Consider the following 13,475-nt stretch of genomic DNA (forward strand, 5'->3'; position numbering starts at 1 on the left):
GCATATGTTTACATAAAGTTAATTTGGCCTGAGAAATCTATGTGTATGAGAAGCCTATGTGACAGGGTGAGAAAGAAAATGTGTTTGATGTTGTCTATGTTCATGGTTTTTGCATCTCAGATTGAGAGCTCTATGGAATAATAAATACCCATGATTTTCCACACAGGAGGTGTTATTTTGCTGCCGGGCAAACAGTGCTATTCAGCTGACAAAAGCAAATGTATCAGGGCTCCTTGAACCTAGATTTAAAAGTATGAACAGCAGCTTGGTATCTGACAGCTTTGTGGTTTTACAGGCTTCTTGCCACTCACCACAGCAATTTCAGTGTTTTCCTTTTGGGGATGCAATTGAAGTGTAGCCCCTGCTTTCCTCCCCAACTCCTTCACCCCCTTCATTCCCCCCCCTGTGCCCAGAAGAAAACAAAACAGGAAGACTCTGTCACTGTCAGGTTATATTTAATAATTTATTATAAGGTTTAGTTGCACAAAAAATAAATGAGAACATGGAAGGTATATGAGTAAATGGTGCAAAGCAGAAGAAAGCATGACTGAGAACATTTACAAAACAATACACATACATATGTGGTTGTATGTGTGCATACGTATATATTCTGCTGAAACCTACAAAAGAAATCACACAGAAATTGAACAAACAGACAAAAAAATAAATCCTTAAACAAACAGAACTAGAAGGCAGACCTGAGAATTAGGATCTATGCATCTTTTGACCTTTTACAAATCTGCTGAATTACTGAGGACAGAATCCCAGTAAATGAAGGTGTTACCATGACAGCTGATAATCATGTCAGCTTACTGCAAACTGTGTGCCTGGCCCATCTATACCTGATTCCACTTTTCTCTTGAAGCATATGTAAAAATGTTGCTGGATACGGTATTTGGGGTTTTTGTTTGGGTTTTTTTTTTTTTGAAAGGGTTTAGTGGTAGAGGCATCATGAGCCTGCCTACAAATCAGGTACTGGTTCTGCTTGGCTGGCTAGGAAGAGCATCACAGCCTGACAGCGAAAAGCACATTTTGCACAGCCTTCTCCAGTGGAAAGCTTTCTTCACGTGCACAGGAAAATAGGAACCTAGTTTCTTCTGAGAATAACATGGACACAAGGCTTCTCTTCACTATCTGAGCAATAATAGCATCATGTGGTTATCCTAAACTTCAGCTAAAAATCTAAAATCCTAAACTAAATGCCCTTTCAACTTATGCTGAAGACTTAACTTGTTTACAATGTCATATACCATTAAAAACATCTTGTTTTGGTTTTCTGTACTCCTGAACAAGGACACGTTGCAATGGATGTTTGGTTTTTTTAAATTTCACTTGCTGAAGGTTTTCAGATATACAAATGCTTGAATGTGAAATTGATGAGGATACACAGAACTGTACTACTAACAAGTTGGTTTATTTCCTGAGTTATCAAATGTCATAGCAGATAATTCTAAATTGTGCACAGCCTTACAAATGAAATCTTGTAGCATTGGGTCATTTCTTATGGTCCCCCTGATAGTAAAATGCCAAAATAAAAATGTAATGGACTTGATTACACAGAAGGTCTCATTTGGAGAGACAAACTGGAGATACACAAACATCCATAAGCTGAGAAGATGGTATTGTTTTACTGCTTTTAGAGACCATCAGAATACATCCCTGCTTTACTGAGGGGAAAAAAAAAAAGGGAGAGGTTGAGGTTAAATATCTGGAATACCAGATTGTTTTGACTATTTGTGGTATTGCCCTTATTCCTTTTCTCTCTTGGTATTTTCAGCTTGTCTTTTTGAAATAATTGCTTATTTTTGAGATTTGAAGACAAAACAAAATCTATAGTGCACTCCTTTGCAGGTATGTAATCTGTTTTAATTCAAATACCGTAAACATATTAGTTCTACCAGTAGGATAATCCACAGGGAAAATCACATCACACATAGCATAATAAGAACAATATGTTATTTTTTTTCAAAAAACAATCTCAAAACAACAGCTTCATTTTTGTACCATAGTAATATCAGTGAACAGCAGCTGAACAAGTGACAAGATAAAACCAAAAAGAAAACAACCCCAAACTTATCAATACTCTTATTGGTTTAAAAACTAGCAAGCTACACAAAAGAGAAACTTCCAAAAGCTCAATTTGAAATGCAATATTAGAACTCTTTAAATATTTTATCAGTCTGGCAGGTTGGGACCCAATATTTGTTATTTGGATTATGTAAATAGACTTTCCAGTGTAAACAAACCATTGTTTATTGCTGCTTAGTTTCAATATTTCCCATAGATTTGTCCTTTCCTTTTGGAATTTTAAAAAATTCTTTTGAATAAACTCCATCAACTGTAATTTGGAAATTTTATGTTGAACAGTTACTGTGCTATTTCAAGCTGTATCACTTGCTCAAATAGTTAAGAGGGAGGAAAAAAGAATCAATGAAGCAAAATGACACAACCATGGATAGTAACCAGCTCAGCATACCATCTAAACTGTAAAATAGTTCTGTGGGTTTTTTAAGGTCTTAGAAACTTTGCTGAAAGGAAATAAATGTAGTAAAATATATTGTCATTAAAAAAATGAGCTTTGAGTACCTTGAAGGGTATTCTAGGGTAACTACCATCTGTGTGATTTGAAAATGAATATATGAGATTAAAGAAAAGTAAAACCTTTTCCATAATAATAAAAATAATCTTTTTCATTGGGTCAAAAAGGGAAATGTTTAAATTCAATGTTCAAAGGAATATTCAATGATCAATAGTAAAAAGTCTTTCAAGGGTGTAAACTCACATCTCTTTGAAAAAGACTTCTGAATGTAGGAAAGGCAGTCACCAGAGTTTGAATCAACAGGACGAAAAAGAAACTCACAGTATACGAAAGAAGGTGAAAGTTAGAACCTATTATCTTCTTCATTCATTTCAGACACATTCCTTTACCTGAAAGAACTTCTCTGACTGTAATATGTTCATGACACTGCTCCTTCTGCTAGTCTTCTGCTCTCCCATGGCTGTGTGTCTCGGGGTAAAAAAATGATTCCGTGAGGAAACAGGCTGTTCTAAGGGCTGGACCCACCAAGGAACACAAGAAGCTGGGCACCCCCTCCTTTGGCAGGGTAGTTCAGCAATTAACCTTCTTTATGACCTCCACCTGATCTAAATTCCCACCCACCTTCTCTGTTAGGCACCTAAATGTTTTGGAGAATGCTCAGAAATAGCTTGTTCTAACTATACTGTGCAACTTAACCGCCTGCCTCCTCTCCAGGTCTTATCCCAGGACTAGGGGACAGGAGGAGAGGACCAAGGAAACACAGCAGGCAGAACAGGTGAAGTATAGCTGCTACCAGCATTTGCTAGTTTACTCCTGAGAGCTCCAAATAAGAAACCTACTTCAGAAAAAGGAAAGATTTAATATTCAGAGGATTGATCTCACTACTGGTTTCAATTCTAGGGGTGTTTTTGTTTGTTTTGTTTTGTTTCTTTGTTTGCGTGCTTTTTTGTGTATGTTTTTTTTTAAGGATGATGATTATTATTTTTGTAATCATAAAGATATCAGGGCACCAAGACTCTGGTTTTTCAAATTTACTTTTAAATCTTATGTGCATCATGCTCCTTTAAATATGCTCAGTTACAGAGCTCTGTGAAAGCCCAAATCAATGGTATTTATTTACAGAAGCTGAAACTCTGCCTCCGTGAGTACTCCCTAGTGCAATTTCCTTCAAAGCTGAGATGCTCAATAGGAGTTAATCCTCTGAACAGCTTTGTAAGTCTGACACTAAAGGTTATTTCCAAAACCAGCCCGTCTGTCTGCAAGATAGGTGCTAAAATGTTCTTTTAGGCTGCAGACCCCAGGAGTAGAAGCTGTTTGCCAAGCTCTCAGACTGTATTGTTCAAGGTGTAAGGAAGGCAACACAAAAGACATTTCCCAAACACACACATTCCTGGAGAGCCTTGTTGGGCTAGAGCACAAGGCACACCTTCACATCTGTGCCTTGCTGGGGTGTAGTGGCAGGGTAACTGTGGGCTCAGGGTGAGCACTGCTCCTTTGATATCTCAGGCAAATGGTTCCACCCCCAGGCTAGAGACCCACAACAGTCTTCCAAACACTAAACTGGACCAGGCTTTTCACTGCCACCTGAAATGCTGGCTCATCCAGTATCTTTCCTGCCAAATCACTCAGGAAATGGGAGACCCTTCCCAGTTCTTTCCCGGCCTGCATCAGACAAGTAAGCACGCTCTCTCCCCTGCCCTCTGAAGCTGGGCTCCTGCACAGAAACAACTCATATTTTTAGGATGAAGAAGAGCCTGCAGGCCTTGGTAGGACACTCTTCTACCAAGAGGGTCCTTGTCTCTGCTTTTGTCCATACCTTTTTTTTATGTTGTTGTTCTTTTCTAATAGTAAAAATGCATTGGGAGTTATGAGAAGAGGACAAGCATCTGGATAACCATGGCATAAAGGAGTGATGAGTTTGCCTACATCTCCTTTCAATCAGGGGAGTCTCAGGAACTGTGATATAGCCTCAGCTGTGTGTCAGATACTACTGGGGTAGGCTGCCACCATGCCTCAGGACCAGCTAGTGCCACTGCTCTGACTCATTTCTTGGCCCTGATAAGGCTTGATTTATAAAGCTGCAGATTTACCTTACTATCTGTGCTATAGTCTTATATATCCCTACATATAACTTAGGAGATAATGTTTGAGCTAGAAATGTCAAAGGAAATGTACAAAGCTATCTAACACACATTTCAAAATATTATTTCCACACTATCCAAATTTTTAGCCTGTATAGTTAGATAAAATAATTAATATGAATTACTAGCCATGGCTGACACATTTCTTCTAACCTTATGCTTACTTAAAAAGACAACTTTGTAATTTTACAAAAAAAGCATCTCAGTGGCTCTAAAGGGTATTTAACACCTGTCTTAACAGTTTATTCAATTAGATTGTTACACTAAATAATGAATTTGTAGCATTAACCAGTAAGTTTTATAAAATTATTTAAGTGATCAATAGCTTATCATACTAAGATAAAAACAAAAGCACAGTATCTTTCTTTTTTCTTCAATACTTTTCTTTGTTTGTGCTGATGTCTACATATGTATTTGAAAAGAGGAATGTATGTTAGAAATATTTGCATGTATTAAAATTAATCTCTTTTATTACTCTTTTTTTTCCCTCTGAAATAAAACTGTCTTAAGCAGACATTTATTATTTTCTTTGAAATGTCTATAATTTACCCAACAATGTTAGAATGGGAGGAACCTTCCTACAGAACTCTGTCAGAACATTTTGAAATTAGAAGAAAAAAGGTTGAGCACCTCTGCATGTATTTTTATGGATCATAAAGGAAGATATCACCCAGAACTCAATGAGCTGTGAAATATTCTAAATTCTACTTTTGACAATACCTGGCTGCAGTGAGTTCCACAAAGCTGTGTGATAGCATTGGTGGTGCATTGTGCAAAATACTGGTTTTTCTATATTGCATAATGGGTGTCAGGCAGACTGGTACTCTGTTCTTCCAGCCAGGCGAGGGAAAATGACCCCATCATGCTTTGTAAAGAAGGTAATGTAGAGCAGTGAATCAGACTGAGCACACCACATTGTTTCCAGCTCCTGATGAAGGAGAAGAAGAAGTTGAACGCCATGGGGAAGTGTTTTGTGCTCAACATGGCCCACTGCTGTGTGCTTAAGTGTTTGCCAATTTCTCCTAATCTTTTTAGAGGTTACAGAATCTGGTTGTATTTTTGTTGGTTTCTTTCCCCATTCTTCACTTCCTTTCATAAATTTCTCTACCTTTTTATAGTGATGATTTTCAAAGAAATAAAAAGTTAACATGTATCATTCTTTGGTAAGAAGTCATAGCACTATTTTTTTTTCATGTATTTTCTGTTTTTCCATGCAACCATCTCAAATCAGAACAATTTCAAAAAAGCAGTTCTGGATATCTCCTGCCACAGCCCATCATCTATGGAAACTCAGGAAATGCAACAATTAACATCCACAAGGAAAATTTTATTTTATGTAATTTATTCTGTTTTAAGTATTGGAGCAGTGATGAGAATAAATGTTTAACTGAAACCCTTATTTTGGTTACTGGTATGGAATTGCCAAATCAGCCAATTAATTTTGGGCTATTTTCTATTCCATTCTCACTTGCTATCATACAATTTTTAAAAAGACTGAAAAAAATGTGTTAGCTGATTAAAAATTAACTTCATTCATGTCAAATATTCTCACTGGAAAAAAATCTACTGTAAAATATATGAATGCACTTGACAATCTCAGGATTGTAAGAGAACGTAGTAAATCTGTTGAACCTCATGAAGATTTCTGTATCAAAGCAACAAAAAACCCCAATGAAATTCATTTTTTGGGACTTCAAATGTGATGTTTAAAAAGATTAACTTTTTCCTATTAGAAAAAGCCTATTACTTTCTGAGCTAGCATTCAGTTTAAAAGGAAATATTGTCTCCATTACAGCTAGCAATATTTATAAGAATATGGACATTGTCAAATGCTTTAATTATATTTAATAATACTTAAACCTCAGTTACTTTCATGTGTGTTTTACATGTGTCTGTAAAAATCTGTCGAGCTGCATAAGCTTGTAAAAATCTTTGCAAAGTGAAACTTCCATTTTCTTCAATAGCACCACGTCACCAGCAGATACTAATATTTAGGTTTCTAAGCACAATGCAATTTAATAATTGCTGAAAACACAGGACCTTCACCCATCACCTTTTACTGTCTTCTAACGACCTGAAGAGGGAGATAAACTTCTTGTTACAACAAAGGAGTCAATATTCTTTGAGGTTTCTTTCATTCCACCATAAGCTTATCCTTGTTTCCAATCTACCTCACCTTTTTATCTAAAATAAAAAGTGAAGAGCATTTATTTATAATATCAAGAACAAATACAACACCCTTCATGTAGAACAAGATTTTATAACTGCAGAATTGATATATCCAGCCCTTTGATTTTAAAATTATGTCACTACAGTGGTGTTGCACAGTCATTATCTTCTACTTACAAAACACAGGCAGGCATTTTGACCAGTTCTCTGTGGTTAAAACTGCAAAATTCTAATATATCCTGTTGTGTAATAAGTGTGTTTGGAAAGAGTCACAAGTATTTGAATGATGTACGGAAAAATGAAATTTTCCAGTGCTATTGGATCTATTCTCATAATCAAAGAGCAGCTTTTCACACTTTTTCCACTGTTCACTCCATTCCATGGGTGGATAAAAGCCACACTTACTCCTTTGCAGTGGGTTTAAAAAAGAGCCAAAATACACTGATATTAAACACTAAAGCAGAGATTAATTGGAACTCATTACTCCTTCCTTTTTAGCATTTTGTAAATAATTCTTTATTTCATGCTAAAATGCACGGCCATTCAAGACAGTTATATTTTCTAATGGAAAACCACCCTGCAGTTTCTAGGTTACCAGATGAAAACTAGCACGTGTGGCTGGTGAGCTAGTCTGGGTAGAGGTTTATATGCTACAGGCTGATGGTATTTGTCTGTTCTAGAGATCAAATATCTCAAAAAACCCTACTCCTCATAGTATTGCCTTTTAGACTGGAAAGCTGAGCAAGCATGAAGTTAATTCCTTTTCTGATAAATGCAGTACATAGATATGATTAACGATTGACCTTTTTTTCTCTTTGCCGTAAGCAGGTAAGGGTCGTCACAGATTGCCTGCACTTTAGCAGCTTCTAAATAAATGGGTGCCTGAAGGCTGTATTTTGTACTTAAATTATTGCTATAGAGAGCACTTTAAAACACTTTTGCCCTCAGACACTCAATTTCAACCCTTCTTCCAGCAAAGTCTTATTAACTTAGAACAAAACTTGATTATAGTTTTCTGCATCCCAACAGGATTTCTATACGTGTGTTGTGGAATGAAGTATTTTTCCTGAAATATCATGGTAGACTTTTGACAAAACAAAAGAGAGCAGCTGTTGTCAATATCTTGACACACTCCTTTGGTTTGTCAATACATTTTCAAGTTTTACTTGTAGCTCTTGTGGAACCAAAAAAGAAAAAAACACATCAAAACCTCTCAAGGACAGAACTTGATACATGTGACCACCTGTCTGCCACAAAAAGTAATGTCGGAATATTTACTCAGTAAAACAGCAAAGTCCCTGCTACAAGAGATTCTCCTTTTTCTTTTACATGGGCAGATGAAATTGTTTCAAAGGAGTGTACTCACAGACAGTTTAAACTATAAATAATAACGTGGCTGTTTAAAAAATGGGACTATTCAAGTTCCTTAGCACCATTTGATGATTTATTAGCAGTCTCTTTCAATTTCACCTTTTCTGCACCAACTGACTTCAAAATCAAAAGTACCAGCATGCATCAATCTATAATATTCACAGTAAAGATATATTAGCAACTATATTTAGTAATGCCATGTGTTATTGGTTCATAGGGGTGAATATATTGTTATCAAAGGGTGATTTCAAAAAAAATGTAAATCACAGTTACAATTATATATTCATATCACATCCTCTGAAACAGAAATAAAAGCAGAAGCTTTATTTTATTTGTTTTATTTTATCATGTACTAATGCTATTCCATTTGTACCAGCTGTACCTGGTTACCACTGAAGACATTTTGTTGCCCTCCATCCCTTAACAGCTCATTAGCTGAAAACAGAGAGCAACTCTCGGGTCAGGAGTAGTCTGTGTGCCTTGCACAGGAGGAAAGCCGAGACTGGAACAGGGTCCCACGGGGTCCCTGGGTCTATTTAAAGGCCACTGTAGTCTCTAGGCAGGCAGCTCTACCATGTGTTCCAAAAGAGAGTTTTCCTTCTGGAGGAAGCACTAGGAGCTGTACAAAGTAGTCTCAGTGGCCATCACTTAGGTTATCAACAGGCATGTGCCAGGAATTAAAGCAACTCTGTGAAAACAGAATTTTCTGGCACACTGCTGTGACAGTGTCTGCCTGCTTCTCATGGAGCTTTTCTGAGGAACATTTGTGGAAGCTGTGTGAATACATCAATGTTACAGTGGTATCATCTGCTGTTCTGGAGTGGCACTAATGGCAGCATCCACTGGCTCCCGAATACTTATGTGCTTCAGGTTACCAGTTGTCTTAGACTGTGTTACAGTACATTGTAACGTTGCATCCTCATTTTCAAATTCTAGTGTGCTTGTGTTTGGTCTCTACAAGAAATAGGTTCCCAACAGGTCAGATTTGCTCTAGATTGGTTGTGTTCTGCAGCTTTGTTCAATTTTCTGTGTATTGTATGAGACCTCACAGGTATTTTATAAATGTATGAGTTGAGAGGATGGTTGCATTATGCAATGAAAGCAAAATATTTAGTAAAACTGCTAGATATGGCCATATATATAGCCAAAACTGCTATAATGCCCTCTTCCCTCCTTTTTTTGGTGTGTTTTCTTTGAAAATAGCATCTACATTTTCATTAACTTGACAATACTCAGGTACTTCATAGGAAGACAAAGCCACAGACAGCAACTGCTCCCCAGGAAACAAAAAGAACATTATATAGATCTTATGCTTTTTATAGAAATACTAGTTGAAGTACTTCTAGTTGAAGTACTAGGTTGAGGATTTAGATAGGTTATTAAAGTATATGGACCCTGGAACTATAAAGCATATTCTGCTGATTTGCCTTTTCCCCACTTTTGGGCTATGCAGAATATGTAATTATTAAATGACTCGTATTTAAGTCACAGAGGAAGAAAGTTACTTGGACACAGCATTGAAAACTGTAGAACATATTGAAAACTTAATTTAAGGAGTTTCAAAGAAAATATATTTAATTTTAGGGCAAGTGGAAGAATCCCAGTTGCAAATGAGTAAAAATAACTGACCATTTCCCCAAAAGGCAAATATTTGGCAAAGCGGCACTGAGTAACAAAATTACATCATCATCGTTTTGTATCAAATTTCACCTTTAAAGTTTGCCAATTGGAAATTTTCCCTAAGCAAAATGTCAACTGAATCTTTTTCTTAAATGAAAGTGTGAATGAAGCTTCCTTGATGGGTACAGCTCTGAGAGCACCCTAGGTACAGTGCCCTGACAGCGTGGGAGAGCAGTTTTACATTTTAGCTCATCAAAATACTCTCTGCAGGGAGCCATTCTATTCCTGAGTATGGCACCACTGTGAGAAGGAAAAGAGGTAGTGAATGAGACCAGGAAAAACAGAAAAAATAAATAAAGATGATTTTGGTGGGGTAGAACTGTTTCATTCAAGTGGATCGCAAAGCTTTTCTTATTCAGCAGCCGTTCACTGAAAGCTGTAAGTCTGCAAGGTCTCTTAGCCAGGAAAATGGTTGGAGAAAAGCTGACCATACTGTATCAGTAAATGTTTAATCAAAAGCAGAAGTTTCTTCCATACCTTTTAATACATATATATATATATATATATAATGTGCATATATAAAACAACCCAACAGCACTTTTTCCGTTAAATTATAGTACATAAAACCAATTGTTTCATTGGAAAAGAGTCTATGTGTCTCCTCCTTGATACATTTCCTCAACCTGTCCTGAGAAACAACCAATGAACTGAATCCCTCTGGTAATCATGGCAATAGTTTCACACTGGGAACAGAACACAAGGCTCCTCAGATCATACAAGAGGGCAAATTTTTCTCCTCACAATTTCAAACATTTCAGGGCAACACGAGAAGTACATAAATATTTGATAACAGTTACAAAAATCTAAATGTTCAGGATAGATAAAATTCATTCCCCACCTACAGGTATGCCTTCCAACTTATTTCCTCATTACTGATTACAAACATCTACTACAGTTCGTTTTTTAAAGACGTCTTCCAAAGACAGAAAATCTCCATTGAGAGGTACTCATCCTCCTTTTGAGAGTAAACAGATGCTTGACACATGATCATACAAGATACAATGTGCATCTAGAACAGAAATCTGAGAAGAAAACACAGAAAATCAAAGTAACACTGACCAGAAAGACAAGACCAGAGCTCAGCTCTACCATGTCTGGCCCAGCCGTGGCACAGGCAGTTGCCAGCGGGGCAAGTGGCCCACGTTTTTCTGTTTGAAGAACAGTTTTCCCACTTTTTAAAGTTAGGCTTGCAGGGATGGCTACCTAAATAATTTGCAAAAAAAGAGGATTTTGCAGCAGTTCTGAGGACTAGACTGTGCTGCGGATAGGGATGTTCACAGCTCTTAGGGGCATGGTGAAAATTGCACGTGTAAGGGATGAATTTGTGCCCCAGGAATTTAAGATTAGAGCTGGACCAGGCAATAACCTTACCTTGATGCACCAAACCCAATTCCCAACAAAACATATCAGTCTGCTGCTCCAGTATTTGTTGGTGCCTGGCTCAAAAAACACCCAAACACCCTCTAGGGCAGTGGGTGAACCCACTTGTATCGGGAGGTGACCCTCACAGCACTGATGCCACCTCTTGAGTAGGTGACATTTCAGTGCCTCCAGCGGGAATTGTAGGCTGTGGCAAGGACCTACAGAGGTTGTGGGTGAAGACAGGCTGTCCTGCTGGTGGGGGCGGGAAGGAAGGCCCCCAGTGTCAAACGCGCCATTGCAACGGAGCCCCAGAAGGGACCTTCTCCGGTCATGCAGAAACCTTCACACCAACCAACACAGTTTCATTTGTTTCCACCACTTTCTTACAACACAGACGTGTCCCCCTTCCTCCCTCCCCCCAACCCCCCAACCCCCTCCTTTCTGAACATATCGACAAAAGGAACGGCAAAATAAATAAATAAAGACTTAGCCTCTGCTTCGGGGAAGCCGCCTCTCCAGGTTCCCGCATCGGCGGCGCCCCGGCTGGAGCTGGTCGGCATCAGTTTTCACGGCAAATGGTGGGTGCAGAGGGGGCCAGCGGCTCCCCGGTGCTGGCGGGAGGCTCCAGGCTCAGCTGTCCATGTCCAGCCCCCGGCTGTCATTGCACCAGCCCCGAGCCGTAGCTGAAGGCGTAGCTGCTGGCCAGCGACAGCGGCTGCTGGTGCTCCTCGCCCTGCTCCGACGGGTAGCTGGGAAATGTCTGCGCCCGGGACACCTTCGCTGAGCCGAGGTTGTGACCTGGAGCAGGGAGAGACATGAACACACAGGATGTAAGTGGGCTTTGAGGATTTTCACCACGGACACAGACTCCAGTAGATTAGCTTCCTACTGTCCCACGGTGCCAAGGTGCCCGGAGAGCGGAGTTGCTTCATTGGGTCCTTTTGGGGCTGCAGAAGAGGGTATTGTGCCCTGTGGCTAAGGGCACGAGTGGCTGACAGATTCCCAGCCAAGGCAAAAGGCCCCAGACCCAACTCAGATATAATTTAGGGTCAGAATTACTTTTCAAAATTTCAGTGTCGTATTTGTGCATTTTCTACTTAATAAGCCTTTTAGGGCTGTCTCTCTGTCTGTCTGTCTGTTAGGGCTCACAAATAACTAGTGCACATCTTTTTTACCTGAAGCGCTTCCCATGAAGGTCATGCCAGGGGTTTCAAAGGGATTAGTTCCACAAATCCCACTTCATTTTCTTACTGTCCTTTGAACATGATGCCAGTTTGTCAGGTAAGCACAGCACCACTGTAATTCCAAAAGGAACTGGCAGTGGGATATGGTGCACACGGCAGAATACTGTTTGGGATGAGGATATGAATCTCATATAACCATTGCTTTAATCAGTAAGATGGGAAACCACATGTGAAAAGCCAGTGATGAAACTCAGGTAACCCTGATGACCCAATACTGTAACCTGATAGTTTTCCTAACTTATATTTCCTTTCAAAATTGTAATTTAATAAGTAACAAAACCAAAACTTCCAAAATGCATATCTTCATGCATTTTTATTTTTTGTTGTTGTTTTTGGAAATGTATATTGGAATTTGGATTTAAAATGGTTTTGCATAATGCTTTAAAAACTATCTTAATACACTTACTACCTGTAAGAATGCAAAATTATATTTTTATGCCAACCACAGAGATATTAAAGAATAGCTGCAATGGTATAGACTCAAATACTAAAGAATTCAGCTCATGCTGACACATTTCAGAACAGTTAGCAGCTGGCCCAGTAGTGCTGAAACCAAGGATGATGTTCACTGGACTTGGGAAAACTTTTCCTCACTTGCATTTGGAAAAGTTTGATCATAACACATTACTGACTCTGTCATGAAAAAAACTCCATGGCTCCCCCTGAACATGATACTATCAGACCAATGCTGGGACCAAGAGAGAAAAAAAAAATCCAACTAAATGAAAAATAGAATAGAAGGTACACCTTAGTGACACTGAAGACAGTAAAACCAGAATCTGAATTACCAGTGGCATGTTAATGATCATAAAATCAGTTTCAAAGCACAAGCAAGCAGGATGAATTTTTTATGTGTATTTTTACTCTTTATTCATGGGGATAAATTGACATTGGCTACCAAAACTTGACTGAGATGAAAAGTTTAGATGTTTTCTGCTTCAAGAAGCTTTTGCATCAAACTGAACTAAA

At 38.4% G+C, this 13,475-nt stretch overlaps 1 protein-coding gene across 1 annotated transcript in view; it reads right to left on the minus strand.

Moving 5' to 3' along the window:
• Positions 1-444: 444 nt before the first annotated feature.
• DOK6 (docking protein 6) overlaps positions 445-13,475 on the minus strand; it is a 250,950-nt gene continuing 237,919 nt past the window's right edge. The window contains exon 8 of the mRNA XM_054639325.2: positions 445-12,060. Coding sequence (XP_054495300.1) covers positions 11,921-12,060 — 140 coding nt within the window. The 3' untranslated portion in view covers positions 445-11,920. The remainder of the gene's footprint in view (positions 12,061-13,475) is intronic.

This window comes from Agelaius phoeniceus, chromosome 1 (genome assembly GCF_051311805.1).
Source record: "Agelaius phoeniceus isolate bAgePho1 chromosome 1, bAgePho1.hap1, whole genome shotgun sequence".
NCBI lineage: Eukaryota > Metazoa > Chordata > Aves > Passeriformes > Icteridae > Agelaius > Agelaius phoeniceus.